Below are 27,505 nucleotides of genomic sequence, written 5' to 3' on the forward strand. Positions count from 1 at the left end.
AAATGGATACCAACTATAAAAACCACTGTTAACAAAGTTGATCATGGGCTTTCATTTGAGAAAGAGTGAAATTGTTTACTTTAAGAATAGAAAAGATCTTTTAAATGGTGGAAAATCATTAAATATTGATGTACAGATGGATCTTGCATGTTGGTTTTTGAACTCATAAAATTGATGTTCAGTTACAGCAATCTCAAAAACAAATGGTATTTTAACCATTGAATGAGGGTTGAGTTATGAAAATAATGCAGTCTTATTGGAATTGTTACAGGCCTTTGATGAAGGCCTGTAACAAGAGAACTGTGTGGATTTTGTTCTTCATAGCTGAGAAAAGATCTAATTTACATTAGAAGAGTACAATTGGATTGATATATTTAGCCTGGCAAAATTGGAGTTTATAAGAATTAAAGTAGTTTTATTGCAATAAACACTGCTTTCTGAGAAATGGGGAGCAGAGTCTTAGAGTGAACATAGAACATAGAGCAGTACAGCGCATAAACAGGCTCTTAAGGCAATGTTTGTGTCGAACATGATGCCAGGATAAACTAATCTCCTATGTCGGCACAGGATCCACATCCCTCCACCTCTTGTATATCCATGTACCTATCTAAAAGTCTCTTAAATGCCACTATCTTATCTGACCCCTCCACCACCTGAGGCAGCACATTCAAAGCACTCACCACTCTCTGTACAAATACATTTCCCCTGCCCATTTCCTTTAAACTTTACCCCTCTCACCTTAATTTCAGTGTGGCAGCACCTTGTGGCAGCGGCTCGACTGCAGTCCATCCGTCTTTTTTTTGTGTTGTCCCGTTAGGTGTATGTTTTTGGTTTTATTTTTTAGATGTGTGTATATATATGTGGGGGGGGGGGGTTGAGGGAACATTTTATCTTGCTAGATTCTGGAACGAAATGTTGTCTGTTTGAATGACAATAAATGGCATTCTATTCTAATGCTATGCCCTCTAGTCTTTGACATTTACACCTGTGAAAAAGGTTCTGACTGTCTACCCCATCTGGTGAGAATTACGGCCACTTAGAACTGAGATGAAAACACATTTTTTCAGACTGAGGGTTTATAAATATTTATAACTCTTTACCTGCCGATGCACATTGTTGAGTATGTTCAAGTCTGGGATTGATAGATTTTGGATGATAAAAAATACAAGGCCCCTCAGCTGATAGGAAGCAATGATAAGAAAAATTGCTAATAAGATCTTTTATAACATTTTTCCTTGTTCTATTTTCATTCAGGTGAATATTTCATGAAGAAGCTCCTTAATAAACGAGTGGCTGAGCCAAGTTAGATGACACTGACAACTGTCTAATTAATTATTTGTTAAACAGTTTTTTGTACTTCCGAGCATGCCTAATTTAATGCTTTTGGATTTATTAATGGGCAATGGGCAAGTTTGGACTGTGTTATCTATGCAGAGTTGCTCAGAGAAGAACTGATAGATGGTCCTGAACCACCTGTGTTGGTAGTCAATGTTGTTATTGACCCTTATTCCAGATGGATCTCTTTTCAGTTTCTTAGAGATTTTTTTTATCTTAACAATAATCCATTTAAATTTGGCTATAATTTTGGAGGCGCATTCCACAAAAAACACCTTGGTACGTCTCGACCTTGTCTCTGCGAACAAATCGATTGATTTTCCGATGATTTTACACAGATTGGTCATTGCACAAGAGTTTGCAATGTGAATACAAGACAGCTATGTTTCTGTGCCCTGGGCAATAATGATTATTAATTTATTGAGCAATTTAGTAATTCAGTACATCATTCAAGAGAACAATCATAAGAAATTGATTTATTTTCCTACCTCATTGGTCTAAAGTGTTGATCTATATGATTTTAGGGACATTCAAAACGCTATAATTAAAATTGTGTTCCTACCAAAAGTATCCAGCCTATTGTTCTAAATTTGATTCACCTCTAGCTATGCTACCGGATTGAACCATTTTACCACCATTTAACTGAAGGTTAAAATAAATTCCTCCGTAAAATGGATTAACAGAAGTGCTATTTATGTATGCTGAGTCATGAGATGTGCACTATGATCACGATATGTTGGATGTGTGCAACATTTGATGCCTATGAATAAAAACAATGCATCTTGGTTGTGTACAGTAAAGCAACATTTTATCATACTGTACTTTTTCAGCAAATGTAAAATACAAAGTGATGCAGATGATAAACTACAACACAGGTAATTCAATTTTTACCTGTCCAGCTTACTTTTGAATTGCTACTAATAAATGGCCAGAAATTAGTTTACAAACAATGTATTCATTTTTGTGTGGAAAACAAAATATTAAAGAAAATTATTTCTCAAGCTATTTCTAACAATTATTCTTGAATTTTTGGATAAGACTCCGGGTGTGCTTTTCAGAAGGTAATCATTTGAGGGAATGCAGAATTCTAAACTTAGTCAATAAAGTATGAAAACGCTAGCATTTTACTGATGTGCAAGCTAACATGCTCTCTTCACGATCAATTTTAAATATCTAATTTCTTAGGCGGGAGAGGGGCGGGGATCAAGAGTATTTTATTGTCACATGTCCCAGATAGGACAATGAAATTCTTTGGCTGTAGGGAAGAAGCTGTTCCTGAACCTGGACAATACAGCTTTCAGACTCCTGTAGCTTCTTCCCGATGGTGATATGAGTGTGCCAGGATGGGTCTTTGATGATGTTGGGTCCCTTTTTGAGGCGGGGGGGGGGGTGAGATGGGGGGTGTGAATAACCTGGGGGGGGAGGGACGGGGCGTGTGAATAACCTGGGGGGGGGGGGAGGTGGCTCTAGGCAGCTTGAGAGCCCATTGTGATTGGTGCACTGAGAGTGGTATTGTGACATTGGAATCAAAGGTTGTCCGTGAGAAGCTGCAGTTACTGTTGGCAACGTCCCATTGTGATGTCATTTGTAAATGAGATCCATTGTGATTGGACTGGTGTCAAGTTGGGAAAAGGGGAAGTACAACGGGATCTGAGTGTCCTTGTACATCAGTCTATGACAGTAAGCATGCAGGTACAGCAGGTAGTGAAGAAAGCGAATGGCATGTTGGCCTTCATAACAAGAGGAGTTGAGTATAAGAGCAAAGAGGTCCTTCTGCAGTTGTACAGAGCCCTAATGAGACCACACCTGCAGTATTGTGTGCAGTTTTGGTCTCCAAATTAGAGGAAGGACATTCTTGCTATTAAGGTAGTACAGCGTAGGTTCACAAGGTTAATTCCCGGGATGGTGGGACTGTCATATGCTGAGAGAGTGGAGCGGCTGGGCTTGTATACGCTGGAATTTAGAAGGATGAGAGGGCATCTTATTGAAACGTATAAGATTATTAAGGGATTGGATACGCTAGAGGCAGGAAACATGTTCCTGATGTTGGGGGAGTCCAGAACCAGGGGCCACGGTTTAAGAATAAGCGGTAAGCCATTTAGAAAGGAGATGAAGAAACACTTTTTCACTAAGAGTTGTGAGTCTGTGGAATTCTCTGCCTCAGAAGGCGGTAAGAGGATACTTTCTGGATACTTTCAAGAGAGAGCTCTCGGCTCTAGATAGGACTCTTAAAGATAGCGGAGTCGGGGGATATGGGGAGAAGGCAGGAACGGGGTACTGATTGGGGATGATCAGCCATGATCATATTGAATGGCGGCGCTGGCTCTAAGGGCCGAATGCACCTATTGTTTATTATCTGTGAGTGGCATTGGGACATCATCTTTGGAACCTGCTGGAAAAAGGCTGTCTGTGAGAAGTGGTTTTTGGCTTTTTTTTAAACTTTAATCGTGAATAACTTGTGAAATACTGGACGAAATGTTAAGTGAAAGTGAGTACGGCGTGGACAGGAAAAATGTGAGAGAATATGTAAAAATTTAAGCGGTGGCGCGTAACGTTTTAAGGAAGATACTAAACAAACGGACACACGCACACAAGATGAGACTTTTATAGGTATAGAGATGAGCCAAAAAAAGGGCAGGTGGGACTAGTGTGGATGGGGCATATTGGTCAGCATAGGCAAGTTGAATAGAAGGGCCCATTTCTGTGCTATATGACCATGACTAAAGTTCTATTTATACTATGGATAAGGTGGCAACTTTTAAATAAATATTAAATTCAGAATTTAATAAAGGAAAAATATTTGTCAATAAACGTAACTGCATTTTACACGTTGTCACGATAGGTTCATTTGATAGTTGTTATGTTTAGTCTGGAAAGTTCTCACATTTAACTCCTTGTCTGTGAAGAACCATTTAATTTCAGTCAAGGTGGCAATCGGAGTAGAAAGCAAGAAATGACAGATGCTGAATCTGAAATAAAAGCAGAAAGGTCAGCATCTATGGGGATGCTGTTTGGTCGGCTGACTATTAGTTCTAAATTCAATTCCAGCAACTATTTTTTGATTACAGCTTAATTCACCTGCATTATTTCCAGCTTTTTCAGTTTTACCTTCAATTTTAAGGAAGTTGAGAAGCCTCAAGGAAGCTGAAAAATGCACATGTATGGAAGTCAGATAGAATCGCCCTCTAAGGTCATCCAATCTGTTTGTCATTTCTGCCTAGGCATACAGATAAAGTAGGCAGCTGCTGCAAATTAGCAACCAGGGAAGAAGAACAAAACTTAAGAGGAAAGAAAATATTATTATCAGTGTAGGACTACCAAAGAACAATTGTCTTTTTACAAACTAATTAGGTTATCCATTCATTTAATAAATACAATTAAAAAAATAAGGTTTTTTTGATCCAAGTGTAATTGCACAGTAAAAACATACATAATGATTATCCATATTTACAACTTGACTTTCTTCAGAGGAGGTTCCTGAAGACTGAACTTAGGAACTTCAGCTGTGGGTGTGAAAGGAATCCTCTGAACAGTGATCTTTTTGCCAATGGTCTCAACCTGGAAGCAACGGGTTCAAAGAACATTTAATCAAAATATGAAATTCTAGATTATCTGAAATCTATTTGAAAAAACTTCAAATACAGCTCTGTAAACAAATCTTTAAAATCAAAAAACTGCCTTCCTGTTAGAAAGAGAAATTCAAGCTCTTTATACCTGGAATCCCAACTTCTGAAGTTTTGGATGGAGTTCATCCAGAACTCGTCTGCCATCAAAAATAAAAGCTGGTTTCAACATGTTCTTATGAATGAGTTCATAATCCAGCAGCTGTTAAAAAAGACACATACGCATCAGATGAACAATTCTTTTTTTTTTTTCTTAAATTTTTATTGATTTTTAAGAGATATATTCAAAACAGTGCAACACCATCACCATAAATAAAACAAAGTAAGAAAAACAGCAATCAAAATAAAAAAATAAGTAGATCGGGGGGGGAAAAAAAGAAGTAAATAAATAAAAAAATTGGAATAAGACCGTGTGGTTCACTTACCAAATTAAAAAAAGAAAAAACATTACATTGATTAGTTGTCTGGAGATAATTCAACATTCATACAAACATACCATCTAGTTCTATATAACGCAATCTTCCCATATCTAGCTCGGCATTTATCTAATTGGTGTCATGGCTCAAATAAACAGTCCATTTTTCCCGGATCTTCTCAAATGAATTTTCCTTGACTCGAGGAATATGTCAATTTCTCCATATTAAAGATGTCTCGCACAATTTCTAACCACTGTTCCTGTTTTGGACTTTTTTCATTAAGCCACTGCCTGGTAATGGCCTTCTTACTTGCTGCAAGCAAAACTTTAATCAAATATGTATCTTCTATTTTTACACTATCTTTAATACGCCCCAGATACATCACAGGGCAGGTATTTGGGATTTTATAACCCAAGATATTATTTACAGCTGCATTAACATTTTCCCAGTATGGCCTTATCTTTACACAGTTCCAGAAAATATGCGAGTGGTCTGCCTCCGTACTCCCACACAGCCACCAACAGTGTTGTTGGACAGCAAGTTGTCTGCTTTTTATTTTGGGTGTTATAAAAAAGCGAGATAGATTCTCCCAGCAAAATTCTCTCCATACTAGTGAGCTTGTGGATGAACATTGTGTTTCACACATTTGATACCATTCTTCTTCTGTTATTTGAATCTTTAATTCTGCTTCCCATTTTGTTTTTATGTAGAGCGTTGATTCTCCCCCGCTTCCCACCAGAGCTTGGTAGAAAGCAGAGATGACCCGAGACCCCTTCTGTTTGTATGCATCCACAATCACCTTGATCACATTATTTGAAGTTTCATCTAGTTCTGGCCTTATCTCTTTTGTAAAGTAGTCTCTTAATTGCAAGTATCTAAAAAAATCTTTGTTTTCGAGACCATACTTTGACTTTAAATCTTGGAAGTTCATAAACTCGCCATTTTCTGAAACTGTATACATTGCCGTTATGCCTTTTTGTGCTCATTCTTTGAATTTTGAATCATACACCCCTGGCTTAAACTTTGAGTCATATGCGAACCACTTCAATGCGTGAACCCCTCTTTTTAATTTGTATTTTTCCACTATAACATTCCATATTTCTAACGTAAATGCTACTATTAGATCCATAGCATGTCTCAAAGCCCCTCTCAGATATTTGTCTCCCATCAAAATCTGGGTCTGGTAACCCTGTATCTCCCTTTCCATTTATTTCCATCGAGATTCATAATCAGGTCTACACCAACAAGCAAGAGGTCTGAGTTGAGCTGCATAAAAGTATTTCCTCAGATTTGGTAAAGCCATTCCACCCTTGCTTTTCGGCAGTTGAAGTGTTGTTAGTTTTATTCTTGGTTTTTTGCTATTCCAAATGAATCTAGAGATCATTTTATCCCAGGCTATGAATTTATCTCGGGGGACATTAATTGGGAGAGATTGGAATAAATATAGTAGTTTAGGTAGGATATTCATTTTTACCGTTTGTATTCTGGCACTGAAGTCTAGAGGAAGGGTCGACCACCTTTCAACATCCTTTTTGATGATTTCTTCAATTTTGTTATAATTAGTTTCAAACAAGTTGGAAAGTGGTGTTTTGGTTATAGTTACACCAAGATACGGCATCATTTTAGAGTTCCATTTCAGATTATATGCATCTCTGATTTGTTGGGATGGAGAATAATTGAATGAAAGAATTTGTGTTTTTGTTATATTCAATTTATACCCTGAGTAGTATCCATATGTTTCAAATAGGTTCATTAGATTTGGGAGACATATATCTGGTCGTTCAAGAAAAATAATGATATCATCAGCGAAAAGACCAATTATATGTTCTTTCCCCCCTATTTTGACCCCCTGCAGGTCTTCTCTCTGGTCATTTTCCTTTCTACTACATATGACTCTGAACAATTCTGAAGGCAACTTCCAAGTTTGTGCCGCCATCTGCCATTTCTGAAAAATCTGGACCTCCTGCCCAAAAATTCTCATCCATTTAAATTAAGGTTTTCCAGCTTCCCACTTCACTTTGTTCCATATCTAATTCTTGCTCCCCTCTGCACTTGGAATTCACGGGCTAAAGAAATGCCATTGAATTTGTTCGCAGGTCTTGGATTTAAACTTATATACATGGAAGAAAGCAAGTTTATAATGATCTGTGATTCACCTTAATAATATCCTGTATCACCTCTTTCAGAAATCCCAACTCTGAAACTGAGCTAATCCATCCTCCTTCACTGTGTGAATTCAGAAGAATTTTGAAAACCCACAAACAAGAACTAACTTTCAACAGATGTTAATACAACTATTAGTAAATGTAATAGGAATGGTTGCTAATTTAACCGATGAACTTGGAGAGCTTCTGTGAAGAAACATACACTGAGTTCCCTCTTTATCTACAATTTTAATTTTACGAAATGTATCTGCCTTTTAAAGTTATTATTAATACCTATTTCACCACAGCTTCATGTAAAACTTTCCACATCCCACAAACCTCCAAGGAAATCCTTAATTCTTCATTCTTTGGTGACAATTTTATGATCTTTGGTTTCATCCTCACCATTCCAATTCTAATATATACTTCCACGACTAATGTTAAGACAACAGAAAATAGTGATTTTTGTGTTAGCAAGAAACATTAACAATATCATAGAGTCGTAGAGTGATACAGTGTGGACACAGGCCCTTCGGCCAAATTTACCCACACCGACCAACATATCCCAGCTACACGAGTCCCATCTGCCCGAGCTTGGTTCATATCCCTCCAAACCTGTCCTATCCATGTACCAGTCTAACTGTTTCTTAAATGCTGGGATAGTCCCTGCCTCAACTACCTCCTCTGTCTCTGCGGAAAGCCAAAAGGGGAGGAGATGGGAAGATGTGGCCAGTGGTGGGATCCCGTTGGAGGTGGCGAAAATGTCGGAGGATTATCTGTTGTATGTGACTAGTGGTAGGGTGGAAGGTGAGGACAAGGGGGACTGTGTCCTTGTTACGAGTGGGTGGGATGGGCAGTGAGAGCGGACCTAAGGGATATAGAAGAGACCCTGGTGAGAGCTTCATCTATCGTCGAAGAAGGGAACCCCCGTTCCTTAAAGAATTAGGACATCACTGATGCCCTGGTTTGGAACACCTCATCCTGGGTGCAGATGTGGCGTAGACAGAGGAATTGGGAGGCAGAGGAGAGTGTCGGTAGACGGGGATTGGTTGATTCTGCGTTCGATGAAGAAACGGAGGGCTTTAAGACCCTCCTGGTGGGGGGTGGAGGTGTAGAGTGACTGGACATCCATGGTGAAGATGAGGGAATGGAGGCCTGGAAAATGGACGTCATGGAGGGGACGGAGAGCGTGTGAGGTGTCTTGGACATAGGTAGGGAGGGATTTAACCAGGGGGGATAGGATGGAGTCGAGGTATGTGGAAAAAAGTTCGGTAGGACACGAACAGGCAGAAACAGTGGGTCTGCCAGGACAATCAGGTTTGTGGATTTTGGGGAAGAAGGTAAAATCGGGCTGTGCGGGGACTGGGGAACGATGAGGTTGGAGGCTTGGGAGGGCAGGGAGCCGGAAGTAATGAAGCCAGTGATAGTGTTTGAGATAAAGGACTGGTGCTCGTCTGTGGAGTCATGGTCCGAGGATAAATAGGAGGAGGTGTCTGAGAGTTGGCGCCTGGCCTCAGCCTTGTAGAGATCAGCGCGCCAGACTTCCACGGCACCTCCCTTGTTGGTGGGTTTGATCACCCAGTCTGGGTTGTTGCAGAGTGAGTGGAGAGCTGCACATTCAGGGGGGGGGAGAAGTTAGAGTGAGTAAGGGGAGTGCAGAAGTTGATGTCCTGCAAAATGAAAAGTTCTAAAGCAGGTAGATGGTCATGAGGGGGGTGAAGGCCATGGAGACGGGAGAAGGGGTCATCACTTGGGGGTGAGGACTCCTTCCCATGGAAAAACGCTTGGATGCGGAAGGTGATAGAAAGTGGAGGAAAGACTAGGTGCTGAGAGCTCTCTAATACCTGCATGAATGAGGCAATTAAACACACCTGAACAATTACATACATCTAAAAAACACTAAAAAGCTAAAAAATAGTAAATTCTTGAGTGGCCAAGACAATCACCCGATCTGAACCCAATTGAGCATGCCTTTTATATGCTGAAGAGAAAACTGAAGAGGACTAGCCCCCAAAACAAGCATGATTTGGACGAGGGAATTGAATGCAACATCTCCAAGTTTGCGGATGACACAAAGCTGGGAGGCAGTGTTAGCTGTGAGGAGGATGTTAGGAGGCTGCAAGGTGACTTGGATAAGTTGGGTGAGTGGGCACATGCATGGCAGATGCAGTATAATGTGGATAAATGTGAGGTTATCCACTTTGGTGGCAAAAACAGGAAAGTAGACTATTATCTGAATGGTGGCCGATTAGGAAAAGGGGAGATGCAACGAGACCTGGGTGTCATGGTACACCAGTCATTGAAAGTAGGCATGCAGGTGCAGGGTCTTGGTGAGACCACACCTGGAGTATTGCGTACAGTTTTGGTCTCCTAATCTGAGGAACGACATTCTTGCCATAGAGGGAGTACAGAGAAGGTTCACCAGACTGATTCCTGGGATGTCAGGACTTTCATATGAAGAAAGACTGGATAGACTCGGCTTGTACTCGCTAGAATTTAGAAGATTGAGGGAGGATCTTATAGAAACGTACAAAATTCTTAAGGGGTTGGACAGGCTAGATGCAGGAAGATTGTTCCCGATGTTGGGGAAGTCCAGAACAAGGGGTCAGTTTAAGGATAAGGGGGAAATCTTTTACGACCGAGTTGAGAAATACATTTTTCACACAGAGTGGTGAATCTCTGGAATTCTCTGCCACAGAATGTAGTTGAGGCCAGTTCATTTGCTATATTTAAGAGGGAGTTAGATGTGGCCCTTGTGGCTAAAGGGATCAGGGGGTATGGAGAGAAGGCAGGTACAGGATACTGAGTTGGATGATCAGCCATGATCACATTGAATGGCGGTGCAGGCTCGAAGCGCCGAATGGCCTACTCCTGCACCTATTTTCTATGTTTCTATAAGCTAATGATGACTGCAATACAGGCCTGGCAGAGTATCACCAGAGAAGACATCCAACAACTGGTGATGTCCATGAATTGCAGACTTCAAGCAGTCATTGCATGCAAGGATATGTAACAAAATACTAAACATGACTACTTTCATTTACATGACATTGCTGTGTCCCAAACATTATGGTGCCCTGAAATGGGGGGACTATGTATAAACACAGCTGTAATTTCTACATGGCAAAATCAAAATGTATAAAAAATACCCTATAATAAAATCTGACAATGTGCACTTTAACCACATGTGATTTTTTTTTTCTATTACAAATCTAAAATTGTGAAGTACAGAGGCAAATAAATAAATGATGGGTCTTTGTCCCAAACATTATGGAGGGCCCTGTATATCCTCTGGTCCTCGATTCACCAACTCTGGGCAAGAGACTCTGTGCATCCACCTGGTCTATTCCTCGCATGATTTTATATACCTCTATGAGATCAACCCTCATCCTCCTGTGATCCAATGAATAGAGTTCCAGTCTAATCAACCTTTCTCTATAGCTCACACCCTTTAGTCCTGGCAACATCCTCGTAAAGATATATCAACAATTTTTTCAATCTTATTCTTATACAACACCACCCAGTCTATACCCACTGTAAATCGTTCCCATCTCCCGCCAGTCATCCCTTCACTCTAGTGATTGCCAGTTTAATGTAAAAAAAAAAGATAAGGGCAGTGTGATACTAGCAAATTAATTTGTTATATTCAGGATCCTTTCAGCAGACAAAGGAGTGTCTCATATAATCAAAGCCTGATCCATAAATAAAGATTACAAATTCACATTTATCCCATTTTGTCACCCTGCCTGACGTTTTAAATAGCCATAAATTCTGTACATTTCTTTATGTGCTTTATAAAGGTGTATCATCAATTCTTCATCTCTATCCATGTATAAAAAGGTCATAGATTTATATAGCACATGAAATTAACTTTTTAAATAGCCTTTTTCCACTATCATCTCCTTCTTCTGAACTATACCTCGTCTGTTCCTGATGGTGCCTGTGATTTCCAGAGTTTCTTAAATGTAAAAGATTCCTGTAAAAGATAATTTGAAATGCTCGGAGTAGGATTTGATTAGGAGAGACTTTATCATTTACCTTGAACTCATCCCACTCGGTACAGATGACAATGGCGTGAGCTCTGTCACAGGCTTCATATGCATCATTGCAGATTGTAACCAAGCGAGATGCTGTATACAAGGGAAAGGTTTAGTTTGGTGAATTGAAATAGATATAAACATGCATTTCTGTGCATTGTAAACATTTCTAATAACTGGTAAAATGGCTTGTTTTAAAATATACTGTTCAATATATTAAACAATTTAATGAATTTAAAGGCTAATTTAGAGAGTACTAGACCAAGTGCAGACCCGTTGGGTCTGTTTCCCCAACGCGCGTTTGCGGGGGGGGGGGGGGGGCTGCGGCATCACACTCACACTAGCCACCCCCCAAACACACAGGTGGGCGGGGGGGGGGAGGGGGAGACGGGGTGGGGAGGGAGGGAAGAGGGGGAGGAGGAAATGGGAGAGATTTGGGAGGGAGAGCAAAGCGGGGTAGGGGGAGTGAGAGGGGGATGGGAAGGGGGAGGAGAGTGGGGAGTGGGAGGAGAGTGGGGAGGGCAGGAAGGGGGGGGGAGAGGGGTAGGGGGTGGGCGAGGGGTAGCGGGGAGTGGTGCAAGAAAGAGAGGAAGGGGGTGGGGAGGAGATGGGGTTGAAGAGGGGTGGGAGAGGGGGTGGGAGGGAAGGAGGGAGAGGGGTGGGAGGGAAGGAGGGAGAGGGGTGAGAAGAGAGGGAGATGGAGGGGGGGAGAGGGAGGGGGAGGGAGAAGGGTGGGGTAAGGGGGAGAGAAGTGGAAGAGTGGGGAGGGAGGGGTAGGAGGAGTGGTGGAAGAGGGAGAGTGGGAGGGGAAGGGGGGGAGAGAAGTGGAAGAGTGGGGAGGGAGGGAGGGAGGGGAGAGGGGTAGCGGGAGTGGTGGAAGAGGGACAGGGGGAGTGGTGGAAGAGGGACAGGGGTAGGGGAAGGGGTGGGGGAGAGAGGGAAGAGAGGGGGAGAGAGAGGGGTGGGGTAAGGGGGAGAGAAGTGGAAGAGTGGGGAGGGAGGGGTAGGTGGAGTGGTGGAAGAGGAACAGGGGGTAGGGGGAAGGGGGCAAGGGGAGAGAGGGAACGGGGTGGGGTAGAGAGGGAAGGGGGTGGGGGAGAGAGGGATGGGGGTGCGATGAGGAGGGGGAGGAAAGGGAGATGGAGAGGGGGAGGAGAGAGGGGTGGGGGAGGGGAGGCAGAGAGGGAGGGAGATGGAGAGGGAGATGAGAGGGGAGAGAGGGTGGGGGAGGGGAGGAGAGAGGGTAGGGGGAGAGAGTTGTGGGGGAGGGGGGTGGGAGGCGAGGAGGGAGATGGGGTGAGGGAGGGAGGAAGAAGAATGTGGAGGGAGGGGGAGAGGGGTAGGGGGGAGAGAGGGGAAAGTGGGGAGGGAGAGTGGGAGAGGGAGGGGCGGAGAGAAGTGGAAGAGTCAGGAGGGAGGGAGGGGGAGAGGGGTAGGGGAGTGGTGGAAGAGGGACAGAGGGGTAGGGGTAAGGGGGCTGGGGAGAGATGGAAGGGGTTGTGGGAGAGAGGGATGTGAGAGGGAGAGGGGTGAGGAAAGGGAGATGGAGAGGGGGAGGAGAGAGGGGTGGGGGAGGTGAGGAGAGAGGTGTGGGGGAGGGAGGCAAGGAGGGAGATGGGGTAGGGGGTAGAGGGGGAAGTGTGTGGATGGAGGGGGAAGGGTGGGGTGGGGGAGAGAGGGAAGGGGGGTGGGGGAGAGAGGGAAGGGGGTGGGAGAGGGCAGGGGGTGGGGAAAAGAGGGATGGGGTGGGAGGAGGTGGAGGAGAGGGGTGAGGAGAGGTAGATAGAGGGGGAGGAGAGAGGGATGGGGAGGGGGAGAGAGGGATGGGGAGGAGGAGAGAGGTGTGGGGGAGGGGAGGAATGTGGTGGGGGAGTGAGGGAAAGGGGTGGGGGAGGGAAGGGGGGTGGGCGGCGGGGGGTGGGGGAGAGAGGGAAGGGGGTTGGGGAGGGAAGGGGGTAGGAGGAGGAGGCGGAGGAGAGGGAGAGGGGTGAGGAGAGGGGGAGGAGAGAATGGGAGAGAAGTGGAAGAGTGGGGAGGGAGGGAGGGGTAGAGGGGTAGCGGGAGTGGTAGAAGAGGGGTGGGGGAGTGGTGGAAGAGGGACAGAGGGGAAGGGGTGGGGGAGAGAGGGGAAGGGAGCGGAAGAGAGAGGGGTGGGGGAGGGATAGGCGTCGGGTAAGGGGATAGAAGTGGAAGAGTGGTGAGGGAGGGGTAGGGGGAGTGGTGAAAGAGGGACAGAGGGGTAGGGGTAAGGGGGTGGTGGTAGAGAGGGAAGGGGGGTGGGGGAGAGGGGTGAGGAGAGGGAAACATTGAACCATTGAAATTAAGTGCAGGAGTAGAGGCCATTCGGCCCTTCGAGCCTGCACCACCATTCAATATGATCGTGGCTGATCATCCAACTCAGTATCGTGTACCTGCCTTCTCTCCATACCCCTGATCCCTTTAGGCACAAGGGCCACAATGTATTTGAGCATCGGGCATTGTGACATCACACGATGGAACGTTCACCATGGGCTGGGGCTGGTGATGTTTCTATGGGTGAGAAGCCAGTTTATTTTGAAATATTGGGGGGGGGGAGAAGGATTTGATTAAAAACGTGCACTTAAACACGACGAAATGTAATGAGGAGTGGATACTTTGAAAGAAAAGTGAAATCTCTACCGAAATGGAAAAGATGTCGGCGATTCAGCGTTCCCCCTTATCCTTAAACTTTGACCCCTTGTTCTGGTCTTCCCCAACATCCGGAACAATCTTCCTGCATCTAGCCCGTCCAACCCCTTAAGAATTTTATACGTTTCTATAAGATACCCCCTGAATCTTCTAAAATCTAGCGACTACAAGGCGAGTCTATCCAGTCTTTCTTCATATGAAAATCGTGACATCTCAGTAATCAGTCTGGTGAACCTTCTCTGTACTGTCACTATGGCAACAATGTATTTGAGCATTGGGCATTGTGACATCACACGATGGAACGTTCACCATTGGCTTGGGCTCCTGCATAGGCATATGTAAATGAATCCATTCCGATTGGACATATGTGAACATTGGGCATTGTGACATCACACGATGGAATGTTCACCATGGGCTGTGGCTGGTGAAGCTTCTGTGGGTGAGAAGCCAGTTTAGTTTTGAAATATTGGGGGGGGGGGGGGGGGGGGGTGGGTAAGGAATTGATTAAAAACGTGTACTTAAACACGACGGAATGTAATGAGGAGCGGATACTTAGAAAGAAAAGTGAAATCTCTACCGAAATGGAAAAGATGTCGGCGATTCTGCGTCCGGTTTCGGAGTTGCAGGGAATCAATGGGAGAAATGTGGCCAGAAGCCAGGACGGAAGCCGTACATGTAAATGGATCCATTCCGATTGGACGTCTGCGAGCGTCGGGCATCGCGATTGGACGTCTGCGAGCATCGGGCATTGTGACATCGCACGGCGGGAACGAATCGAAAGGCAGGCAGGCAGCCGGACGGAGTTCCGTTTCGGAATCTGGGGCGAGAGTTTTATATAATAACTAGACCAAGTGCAGACCCGTTGGGTCTGTTTCCCCAACGGCGTTTTGCAGGGGGGTGGGGGGGCTGCGGCATTAAACTCATATTAACCAACCCCCAAACACACAGGTGGGGGGATGGGATGAGGGGAAGGAGGGGAGAGGAGGTGGAGGAAATGGGACAGATTTGGGTGGGAAAGGAGAGCGGGGTAGGGGGTGAGAGAGGGGGATTGGGGAGAGAGATGTGGGGGAGGGGGAGGATGGGGAGGTAGGGGAGGAGGGAGGGAGGGGGAGAGGGGTGGGGGAGAGAGGGGAAAGAGTGGGGAGGGAGAGTGGAGGGGGAAGGGGGAGAGGTGGAAGAGTGGGGAGGGAGGTGGAGAGGGGTAGGGGGAGTGATGGAAGAGGGACAGAGGGGTAGGAGGAAGGGGGTGGCGTAGAGAGGGAAGGGGGGTGGGTAAGAGAGGGATGGGTGGGAGAGGGGTGCGGAGAGGGAAACATAGAACCATTGAAATTAAGTGCTGGAGTAGGCCATTCGGACCTTCGAGCCTGCACCACCATTCAATATGATCGTGGCTGATCATCCAACTCAGTATCCTGTACCTGCCTTCTCTCCATACCCCCTGATCCCTTTAGCCACAAAGACCACATCTAACTCCCTCTTAAATACAGCCAATGAACAGGCCTCAACTACCTTCTGTGCCAGTGAATTCCAGAGATTCACCACTCTCTGTGTGAAAAATGTATTTCTCATCTCGGTCCTAAAAGATTTACCCCTTATCCTTAAACTGTGACCCCTTGTTCTGGACTTCCCCAACATCTGGAACAATCTTCCTGCATCTAGCCTGTCCAACCCGTTAAGAATTTTGTAAGTTTCTATAAGATACCCCCTCAATCTTCTAAAATCTAGCGAGTACAAGCCGAGTCTATCCAGTCTTTCTTCATATGAAAGTCCTGACATCCAGGAATCAGTCTGGTGAACCTTCTCTGTACTCCCTCTATGGCAACGATGTATTTGAACATTGGGCATTGTGACATCACACAATGGAACGTTCACCAAGTGCTTGTGCTCCTGCAAAGGCATATGTAAATGAATCCATTCCGATTGGACATCTGTGAGCATAGGGCATTGTGACATCACACGATGGAACGTTCACCAGGGGCTGGGGCTGGTGATGCTTCTATGGGTGAGAAGTCAGTTTATTTTTGAAATATTGGGGGGGGGGTGAAGGATTTGATTAAAAACGTGCACTTAAACACGACGACCAATGGCAAACCCGTTGGGTCTGATCCCCCAACGCAGCCGTTCCCTACCCGTAGCCCCCACTGTGGGGGGGCGGCATCACACACACTAACCACCCCCACACACAGAGTTGGAAAAGTATATAAACACCGTTCCCAACCTGTAGCCCTCAGGGGAGACGTGGTCGTCGAAGTCGGGTCCCGGCCGTCTTAAAATAGCGTATCTTGAAGTCGTCGAAGTCGGGTCCGTCTCGGCAACTCGGGGGGGGGTGGGGGGGGGTGGCGGGGCGGCATCACACACACGAAGCATCCCCACACACAGAGCCTTAAAAGTGTAATGCCCCAACGCAGCCGTTGCCTACCCGCAGCCCCCACGGGAGACGTGGTCCTCGAAGTAGAGCAGTTCCCGAAAGGCCGTTTTTAAATAGCGTTGCGTGTGGTTGTGCTGTGGGCGCCAGCAACCGTTATGGTCGCTGGCCAGCAGGAGGCGACAAAATGAGTGGGGGGAGGGGGGGGGGGGGAGGAGAAGGTACATAAACATAACGAAATGTAATGAGGAGTGGATAGCTGGAAGGGAAAGTGAAATGTCTACCGAAATGGCTGCTTGTATGGGTGAGAAGCCAGTTTTTATTTGAAAAACTGGGGGGGGGGGGGGGGGGGGGGGGGGGAGGAGGCATTACACTTTTGCGTTGGGGCATTACACTTTTAAGTGGTGAAAGTTCTGACATAACAGGAATCAGTCTGGTGAACCTTCTCTGTAATCCCTCTCTATGGCAACGATGTCTTTGAGCTTCGGGCATTGTGACATCACACGATGGAACGTTCACCATTGGCTGGGGCTCCTGCATAGGCATATGTAAATGGATCCATTCCGATTGGACGTATGTGAAGATTGGGCATTGTGACATCACACGATGGAACGTTCAGCAGGGGCTGGGGCTGGTGAAGCTTCTGTGGGTGTGAAGCCAGTTTAGTTTTGAAATATTGGGGGAGGGGGGGGGGGGGGTTAGGATTTGATTTAAAACGTACACTTAAACACGTCGAAATGTAATGAGGAACGGATACTTAGAAAGAAAAGTGAAATCTCTACCAAAATGGAAAAGATGTCGGCGATTCAGCGTTCCCCCTTATCCTTAAACTTTGACCCCTTGTTCTGGTCTTCCCCAACATCCGGAACAATCTTCCTGCATCTAGCCTGTCCAACCCCTTAAGAATTTTAAACGTTTCTATAAGATACCCCCTCAATCTTCTAAAATCTAGTGAGTACAAGGCGAGTCTATCCAGTCTTTCTTCATATGAAAGTTCTGACATCCCAGGAATCAGTCTGGTGAACCTTCTCTGTACTCCCTCTCTATGGCAATAATGTATTTGAGCATTGGGCATTGTGACATCACACGATGGAACGTTCACCATGGGCTTGGGCTCCTGCATAGGCATATGTAAATGAATCCATTCCGATTGGACATCTGTGAGCATTGGGCATTGTGACATCACACGATGGAACGTTCAGCAGGGGCTGGTGCTGAAGCTGAATCTATGAGTGAGAAGCCAGTTTAGTTTTGAAATATTTGGGGGGGGGGGAAGGATTTGATTAAAAACGTGTACTTAAACACGACGGAATGTAATGAGGAGCGGATACTTAGAAAGAAAAGTGAAATCTCTACCGAAATGGAAAAGATGTCGGCGATTCTGCGTCCGGTTTCGGAGTTGCAGGGAATCAATGGAAGAAATGTGGCCGGAAGCCAGGCCGGAAGCCGTACATGTAAATGGATCCGTTCCGATTGGACGTCTGCGAGCCTCGGGCATCGCGATTGGACGTCTGCGAGCATCGGGCATTGTGACATCGCACGGCGGGAACGAATCGAAAGGCAGGCAGGCAGCCGGACGGAGTTCCGTTTCGGAATCTGGGGCGAGAGTTTTATATAATAATAGATAGATAGATAGATAGATAGTTATGTGTTAATTCCAATGATCTGGGAATGTCGCAATTTTCCAAAACTGAAATGACCGAACTCTCCTGGAAAACAGTGAACTACTGACACAGGAAAGTAAAAAAATCTCGTACCTAAAATATGATACAAATTTTCAGGGATAGAAAATATGAGAGGTCACAGATAATGACTCTGCTTTTCTCTCTCCTCCTGTTGAGTGGTTCAGCAAACCTCTGTTTTTGTTTCAGATTTCCAGCATCTTTTTTTTATTTTTGCTTCAAGAACTGGGATTTTTGCAGACAATGAGGAATGGGCAGAGAAATGGCAGATCAAGTTTAACTCGAGCAAGTGTGAGGTGTTGCACTTTGGGAGGTTGAATATAAGGGGAGAGTATACAGATAATGGCAAGACCGTTAACAGCGTTGCTGTACAGAGGGATTTTTGGAGTCCAAATTCATAGCCAGTTGAAGGTGGCAGCACAAGCAAGGCAGTAAAGAAGGCATGTGTAAGAAGGAACTGCAGATGCTGGTTTAAACTGAAGATAGATACAAAAAGCTGGAGTAACTCAGCGGGACAGGCAGCATCTCTGGAGAGAAGGAATGGGTGACATTTCGGGTCGAGACCCTTCTTCAGATTGGTTAGGGATAAGGGAAACGAGAGATATAGACGGTGATGTGGAGAGATAAAGAACAATGAATGAAAGATATGCAAGAAAGTAACGATGACAAAGGAAACAGGCCATTGTTATCTGTAAAATCTGTATCACACTTTAGATACGAGATTGTTTTCTACTTTCCTGTGTCAGTCATTCAATGAGAAGCTAGTGCGACTTGGGTGGGGGAGGGATAGAGAGAGGGGGGATGCTGGGGCTACCTGGAGTGAGAGAAATCAATATTCATACCACTAGGCTGTAAGATGCCCAAGCAAAATATGAGATTCTGTTCCTCCAATTTGTGTTTAGCCTCATTTTGACAATGGAGGAGACCGAGGACAGAAATGTCTGTGTTGAAATGGGAAGGAGAATTAAAGTGTCCAGCAACCGGGAGATCAGGTTGGTTCGGGCTGAGCGAAGGTGTTCCGTGAAACGATCACCCAGTCTGCATTTGGTCTCGCCGATGTATGAGAGTTCACATCTTGAACAACGGATACAGTAGATGAGGTTGGAGGAGATGCAAGCGAACCTCTGCCTAACATGAAAGTACTGTCTGGGTCCCCGGACAGAGTCGAGGGAGGAGGTATAGCGACAGGTATTGCATCTTCTGCAGTTTCAGGGGAAGGTACCTGGGGAAGGGGGTGGTTTGGGTGGGAAGGGAGTTGCGGTGGGAACGGACTCTGCGGAAGGCAGAAAAGTGTGGAGATGGGAACGTGGCTCGTAGTGGGATGCCGTTGGAGGTGGTGGAAATTTTGGAGGATTATGTGTTGTATGCGACGGCTGATGGGGTGGAAAGTAAGGACTAGGGGGACTCTGTCTCTGTTGCGACTAAGGGGAGGGGGAGCAAGGGCAGAGCTGAGTGGTACCAAGGAGACAAGAGTGAGGGCCTCATCTATGATAGGAGAGGGGAACCCCCGTTCCCTAAAGATTGAGGACATCACGGATGTTCATGTATGGACCACCTCATCTTGAGCGCAGATGCAGCGTAGATGGAGGAATTGGGTGTAGGGGATAGAATCTTTGCAGGAAGCAGGGTGGGAAGAAGTGTAGTTGAGATAGTTGTGGGAGTCAGTAGGTTTGTAATAGACGTCAGTCAATAGTCGATTTCTTGTGATGGAGACTGTGAGATCAAGAAAGGGGTGGGAGGTGTCGGAGATGGTCCAAGTAAATTTGAGTGCAGGATGAAAATTGGTGGTGAAGTTGATGAAGTCCATGAATTCTGCAAGGGTGCAGGAGATAGCACGAATGCACTGATCAATGTAACGGAGATAGAGTTCAGGGATAGGGCCTGTGTATGCCTGGAATGGACTGTGCGGGGCTGGGAAACAATAAGGTTGGAGGCTGTGGAAGGCAGACAGCCAGAAGTGATGAAGTCAGTAATGGTGTTTGAGATTAAGGCCTGGTGCTCATCTGTGGGATCATGGTCCAAGGATAAGTAGGAAGAGGTGTCTGAGAGTTATCGCCTGGCCTCAGTCCGGTAGAGGTCAGCGCGCCAGACTACCATGGCACCTCCCTTGTTGGCGGGTTTGATTATCAAGTTGGGGTTGCTGCAGAGTGAGCGGAGGGGGTGAGGTTGGAGTAGGTAAGGGGTGGGAAAGTTGAGTCGGTTGTTGTCACACCGGCAGTTAGAAATAGTGAGGTCTAGAGAGAGTAGAAAGCCGTTCTGGGGAGTCCAAGAGGAGAGGGACCAGTGGAGACGGGAGAAGGGGCCATGGTGAGGACTCCTTCCCACAGTAAAAGGCACGGAGGCAGAGGTGACCGAAGAAAAGCTCTACGTCGTGGTGGACCCGGAACTCGTTGAGGTAGGGCGGAGGGGAACGAAGGTGAGGCCTCTGTGGAGGACAGACCATTCCGTATCAGAAAGGGGGAGATCATGAGGGATGGTGAAGTCACGACAAGGGTGGGGGTTGGGGTCAGAGGCGGGCCGGGGAGTGGACAAAGGCCGGGGCGAGATCTGGTGGGGGGGATGGTGGGTGTTCAGAGAGGGGGGGGGGGGGGTGAGGACTATTGTATGGGTGGGATGTGGTTGGGTTAACCTCGTTAAAAGAGGGGGAAGGGGAAGACCCATCACTACTGAGGTTCCTTGTAGGACCCAGCAGTCAGACCACATGGTGTTGGAGTCTGCATCGTGGAGGTTGTGGGCCTGGTGCTGAGCCTGGAACTCAGGTGAGGCCCACTGGTGAGCGGTAGAGAGGTGAGGGTCAGCGGGGTCACTGGTGGAGGCCCATGGGGGGCTGGAGTAGAGATACAGGTCAGCGGCAATAGCATCGATAGCCCCGGGGAGACAGTGAAGGTCAGCGATTGCGGCGGCTGTGGTCCCAGGGAGGAGGTGAGAGTCGGCAGCCGCGACCGTTTCAGTGGTCCTGGCCTGGGTTCGGACGGGAAGGCGGTGGATGTTGGTGCTGCTCCTCGTGGTGACATTCTCGGCCTTGTGGTTTTCGGGCATGCGGCGCGGTCCAGAGCTAGAGCCCCGGGCCTGTGGGTGGTCGAAGGTGGGCAACCTTTTGATCCTTGGTAGAGTCCAGGACGGCGAGGAAGCGTTTGTTGAGAGCGTGGACCTGACATTGAATGAAGTACAGTTGCAGTCCATTGCAGGTCTGGGTGAGTGAGGCCCGGAACTGCAGGAAAGTCAGAGTGAGGGCCTGCTGGTGCCAGTGCATTGCAGCCAATGTAGAACGCAGGATGTGGAATGAGAACTGTTGCGAAAAGCGGCAGTTCGACTGTCAGTACCTGTAATCCAGGTTGGGTCCGAATTGGGATGTCTGGAACCGGAGCTGGAATATCCAAGGTAGAAGATGGAGGCGCAGGCAAGCACCGAAAAAACACACGTGGCTGTGGTAGTGAGTTTGGGTTAAAACATGGTGGTAGAGTTGAAGAGCAGGAGGAATCACAGGGGTAATGATTGTATACTAGCCTTCATTGCTAGGAGCATTATATATAACAGTTAGGAAGTCACGATGCACCTCTACAGGTCTTAAGTTAGGCCACATTTGGAGTCTTGCTTGCAATTCTGGTCGCTCAATTACAGGAAAGATGTGAAGGCTTTAAAGAAGGCGGAGAGGAGGTTTATCAGAATGTTGCCTGGTTTAGAAAGTTTCAGCTGCAGGGAGAGGTTGGATGGACTTGGTTTTCTCTGGAACGTCAGAGGTTCGGAGAAAATTAGAAGAGATGATTTTTTAGGAACAAATAATCTGTAAATAGAGAATTTACAGATAGAAGTATATAAAAGTATGAGAGGCATAGAGAGGGTAGACAGTCAGAACCTTTTACCCAGAGTGGAAATTTACAACATTAGAGGGCATAGCTGTAAGGTGAGAAGGGGAAAGTTATTTGTTTTACAGTCGTGGGGGCCTGGAACACATTGCCTGGGGTGGTGGTAGCTGAGGCAGATACGATAGTGGCATTTAAGAGGTTTTTAGATAATGCAGGAAATGAAGGGTTATGGATCATGTACAGGCAGATGAGATCAGTTTAATTTGGCATTATGTGTTTGCACAAACATTGTGGGCTGAAAGGCCCATTCCCGTTCCCGTTCCCTGTGCCGTTCTATATTTTCTGACTTTCATTTTAAAAATCAATAAATCAGTAAATGTAGGATTTTTTAAATACAATGTTCAACAGAACTGAATTTCTCATATTATTCAACTGCAATGTCCTGTGCCTATCGCAGCATAGAAACATAGAAAATAGGTGCAGGGGTAGATCATTCAATATGATCATGGCTGATCATCCAACTCAGTATCCTATACCTGCCTTCTCTCCATACCTGCCTTCTCTCCATACAAGGGCCACATCTAACTCCCTCTTAAATATAGCCAATGAACTGGCCTCAACTACCTTCTGTGGCAGAGAATTCCAGAGATTCACCACTCTCTGTGTGAAAAATGTTTTTCTCATCTCGGTCCTAAAAGATTTCCCCCTTATCCTAAAACTGTGACCCCTTGTTCTGGACTTCCCCAACATCGGGAACAATCTTCCTGCATCTAGCCTGTCCAAACCCTTAAGACTTTTGTAAGTTTCTTTTGTAAGCAAATTTAGGAATAATCTATTCCAATGCAATAAAATCTCTATTTGCCTTAAATGTTCCACCTCAATCTCCTTATCATTCAAAGGTTTTTGGAATTAATCCACAATTACATCTTATTTTAGTTGCTGTCACTGGCAGATTTCAACACGTATGTTTTAAAGTAAGTGGGATGGGTTGGTGTAAAAAAACTTTTTCCAAGTGCTGATTTCCTCCTAAAAGGAAAAACTTTGCCAAAATTCAGGCCAGTAATGTACCCAGATATATGAGCAGTATTAGACAAATGTTGATTAAGAAAAAAGATGCAAATCTTAAGAGGAATTGCAACAGTTGGATAGGAAGATGATCTGTTGGTTAATGATGATGCTGGTTAATACACAAAAGGATACCAAGTGCTTGAGTAACTCAGCAAATCAGGCAACATCTCTGTAGAATATGGATTGGTGACATTTTGGGTCAAAACCCTTCTTCATTCTGAAATATCACCTCTCCATGTTCTCCAGAGATGCTGCCTGACTTGTTGAGTTACTCCAGCACTTTGTGTCCTTTAATGTAAAAGGGCATTGTTCAGAGTGCAGAATGAATGCAAATATAATACACAGAGAGCCACTGCTGGCTCCACTTCAGTCCAATAGAAGATTAAACTTAAAGGTATTAGGAACACAACTATATGTTTTTAACACAGGTACGGCCTCGGAGCTGGGGCAGTGTTCCGGCGGCAGCGGCCACCCGACCCGACCGCGGGCCCAGTGTCGGGAGCTCGCAGGTCACAGGTTGGTGACCTGTTCTCCGGAGCTCCTGCAACAACAGCTGCGTCCGCTGGACTGGAGGGCCGCAGCTTCCGCAGCTTCGACCACCCCGGGCTGCGGAGTTGAACCGGCCCGTTCGCGGAGCTCGGATTCAGCCGCGGGACTGACATTACTTACCATCGCCCGGCGGGATCACAACATCTGAAGCCTGGATCGCCTCGGCGCAGAGGGAGAATAAGAAGGGATGAGACAAAGACTTAAGACTTTTGCCTTCCATCACAGTGAGGAGGTGCCTGGTGAACTCACTGTGGTGGATGTTAATTTGTGTTTAATGTGTGTTTTTGTCATTTTGTACTATATGTAGGACTGCAAGGCAACAACATTTCGTTCAGACCGCAAGGTCTGAATGACAATAAAGGCTACTTTAACTTTCACATTCCCATGATAGGTGAAGAAGAAATGTTCTGTCATATCAAACCTTGGCCAGAAGCATCCTGAGATATGTTGGGATGTGACAGGTCACAAATGATCTGTTCTTTCCGAACTTTAGGGTCAAAGATGTGAAGATTTGCACCTTCATCCAGTAGATATTTGCTGATGTAGATACTGGAACTTTCCCTAAGGTAAAAGAAAGTTACGAGATGCGAGTCAATTTTAGTTTCTGCAGAATGAAACTAAAATATTTAAATTAACTCACAAAGAGTCTCACTAACCATATAATAACCATATAACAATTACAGCACGGAAACAGGCCATCTCGACCCCTCTAGTCCGTGCCGAACACATAATCTCCCCTAGTCCCATATACCTGCGCTCAGACCATAACCCTCCATTCCTTTCCCATCCATATAACTATCCAATTTATTTTTAAATGATAAAAACGAACCTGCCTCCACCACCTTCACTGGAAGCTCATTCCACACAGCTACCACTCTCTGAGCCAATAATACTACATCGAGGTAGAGTATTTAAATTTTCAATGCAAATCATCCCTTGTTCAGAAGGGCTGTTTCTGAGATAAGAGATCCTCAGTAATGCTGGATACAAAACAGCTTTGTGAACAACACACATTGCTTCTCTTAATTATGAGTAAATCAGCTACGATTAACTACGGGATAAATTGTAATGATTTCTTGCAAAAGCAACCGGCAGCTGATTGACTATTTGAATTTCATGGTTAACTCTGCTGGTGCAGCGAAATCTGCTTCTTTCATCAGTGTTTGATTTATTTATTTCTATAAAAACACAAATTAACATATAGATTCCTACCAGGTGAATGTCCCAATTAACTATATTTACAGTACATGCTGTTGTCAAAAATATTTTCCAATGATCCTCTTGTAATGTTACAGCAAAATAGACTGTGGCTACAATTCAGCACGCAAATTGTGAAGGATATGAAAGCAACATCATTACCGAGTATCCCCAGTGTCCTTTTTGAAAGCAAAGCCTAAAAGAGCAATCTTTTTGTCTGTTGCAGTATTGAAGAGACAGTCGATAATTCGGGAAGCAAATCTTCTCCGTTGATAATCATTCATGTCAATCACCTGAAAGATACCAAATTTGTAATGAAATATGTATCCACTATTACTTGAATGTTGTATTTTCCTAAACTACTTTGTATATCATTAAAACCCTTGGCAAGGCAAATGGGAAATAATGTGGACAGATAAAACCATTGTTCAGCTGCCTCATATTGCACAAATTTAACTACAGGCCAAGGGACATGGAGTGCCGATTCCAGAAACATATGCAAATATTATTTGCATTACTTCGATATATTTACTCCAGGACATAAATAAGTTCATAAGTGATAGGAGCAAAATTAGGCCATTCGGACCATCAAATCATCTCCGCCATTCAATCGTGGCAGATCAATATTTCCCTATTAACCACGTTCTCCTGCCTTCTCCCCATAACCTCTGACACCCGTACTAATCAAGAATCTATCTATCTCGGCCTTAAAAATATCCATTGACTTGGTCTCCACGGTCTTCTGCGGCAATGAATTCCACCCTCTGACTAAATAAGGATATCAAGATCCAGAGTAATAATCTACAACTTCAAGACCACTCATTAAGTTACTAGACTGGTGCAGAGGTAGAGCCCCACCAAATCCATACCCCATCAGGTCATCGGCATCAGAGACCAGACATTGCACAAGAGCACCACCTCATATTAATAATAAATAATAATAATGGATGGGATTTATATAGCGCCTTTCTAGAATACTCAAGGCGCTTTACATCGCATTATTCATACATTCCTCAGTCACACTCGGTGGTGGTGAGCTACTGCTGTAGCCACAGCTGCCCTGGGGCAGACTGACGGAAGCGTGGCTGCTAATCTGCGCCTACGGCCCCTCCGACCACCACCAATCACTCACACACATTCACACACAGGCAAAGGTGGGTGAAGTGTCTTGCCCAAGGACACAACGACAATATGCACTCCAAGCGCGATTCGAACGCCAGCCGAACACTTAGCCCATTGTGCCATCTGTCGCCCTTGGGTATATTCTACTTGGGTAGCCTACTACCCAATGTCTTGAACTCTCAAATTTCAGATTAACCTCCCCCTCCTTATCTATGCAGCTTTCCCTCCTCTTCCACTTGTGCATATCGTTCTCTCTACTCACTCCTGCCCCATCACCCAATTCCCTTCCCTTCCCCTCCCCTCCATCCACATCTCCCTCCCTACTCTAGGTCACTCCCTCCCTACTCTAGGTCACTCTTTCCCCCTTACATCCCACTCCCCACCATTTCAACATCCCTCCCTTTGGTTCTACATTTCGCTCCCCACAAGCCTTAGCAGATTCTACCACTGCACCCTTTTCTCCTCTCATCACCTCCAGCCTGAGTTGCTATCACCACCTTTCTCTCCATCACCCGAGTCATCTTTCAATCAACCGCTGCTCACCTGGATCCACCCATCACCTGCCAGTTCTTGTTCCACCCTTCCCCTCACCACTTTCCATCAGTTATCTGCTTATCTGCCCTCTATTCTATCAGTCCAAAGAAATGTTATCTGTCCATTTCCCTCCATAGATGCTGCCTGACTCGCTGTGTTTTTCCAGCAGTTTGTGTTTTGCTCAAGAGTCCAGCATCTGCAGTCTTTTGTGTTGCCACTGCATGGTTTTAGAAACATAGAAAATAGGTGCAGGAGGAGGCCATTCGGCCCTTCGAGCCAGCACCGCCATTCATTGTGATCATGGCTGATCGTCCCCAATCAATAACCCGTGCCTGCCTTCTCCCCATATCCCGTTGACTCCACTAGCCCCTAGAGCTCTGTCTAACTCTCTCTTAAATCCATCCAGTGATTTGGCCTCCACTGCCCTCTGTGCCAGGAAATTCCATAAATTCACAACTCTCTGGGTGAAAAAGTTTTTTCTCACCTCAGTCTTATATGACCTCCCCTTTATTCTAAGACTGTGGCCCCTGGTTCTGGACTCGCCCAACATTGGGAACATTTTTACTGCATCTAGCTTGTCCAGTCCTTTTATAATTTTACGTGTTTCTATAAGATGCCCCCTCGTCCTTCTAAACTCCAGTGAATACAAGCCTAGTCTTTTCAATCTTTCCTCATATGACAGTCCCGCCATCCAGGGATCAATCTCGTGAACCTACGCTGCACTGCCTTGAACTTACGCTGCACTGCCTAGTTTTGTAGGCTTAGTGCTTAATGTTCAAGTTTACTCATACACTTCGATTCGACAATTGTTTTGGAAACAGCTATCTTTAAACCTTGAAATAGACCTAAGGTTCCAAAAGGAGTGTTGAGTATGGAATAACCGCATGTGCATGCGTATTCCGGACACCAAGAATTGGACAGGGCACTCCACTAGTAAGCAGTTAAATATTCAGAGTGGAG

At 45.5% G+C, this 27,505-nt stretch overlaps 2 protein-coding genes across 3 annotated transcripts in view; one reads left to right on the forward strand and one right to left on the reverse strand.

Annotated features, from left to right (window-relative positions):
* The window catches only part of lias (lipoic acid synthetase), a 28,354-nt gene extending 26,018 nt beyond the window's left edge, over window positions 1-2,336 (forward strand). For both annotated transcript variants that reach the window (XM_033027184.1, XM_033027177.1), the window contains one exon: window positions 1,255-2,336. In XM_033027184.1, the coding sequence (XP_032883075.1) occupies window positions 1,255-1,307 (53 nt within the window). In that variant the 3' untranslated portion in view covers window positions 1,308-2,336. The remainder of the gene's footprint in view (window positions 1-1,254) is intronic.
* A 1,811-nt stretch (window positions 2,337-4,147) lies between these two features.
* The window catches only part of ugdh (UDP-glucose 6-dehydrogenase), a 45,558-nt gene continuing 22,200 nt past the window's right edge, over window positions 4,148-27,505 (reverse strand). Inside the window, exons 8-12 of the mRNA XM_033027167.1 lie at window positions 25,052-25,182; window positions 24,114-24,253; window positions 11,557-11,648; window positions 5,050-5,160; window positions 4,148-4,893 (exon numbers count right to left, since the gene is read on the reverse strand). Coding sequence (XP_032883058.1) covers window positions 4,783-4,893; window positions 5,050-5,160; window positions 11,557-11,648; window positions 24,114-24,253; window positions 25,052-25,182 — 585 coding nt within the window. The 3' untranslated portion in view covers window positions 4,148-4,782. The remainder of the gene's footprint in view (window positions 4,894-5,049; window positions 5,161-11,556; window positions 11,649-24,113; window positions 24,254-25,051; window positions 25,183-27,505) is intronic.

The sequence above is a fragment of the Amblyraja radiata genome, chromosome 1 (genome assembly GCF_010909765.2).
Source record: "Amblyraja radiata isolate CabotCenter1 chromosome 1, sAmbRad1.1.pri, whole genome shotgun sequence".
Taxonomy (NCBI): Eukaryota; Metazoa; Chordata; class Chondrichthyes; order Rajiformes; family Rajidae; genus Amblyraja; species Amblyraja radiata.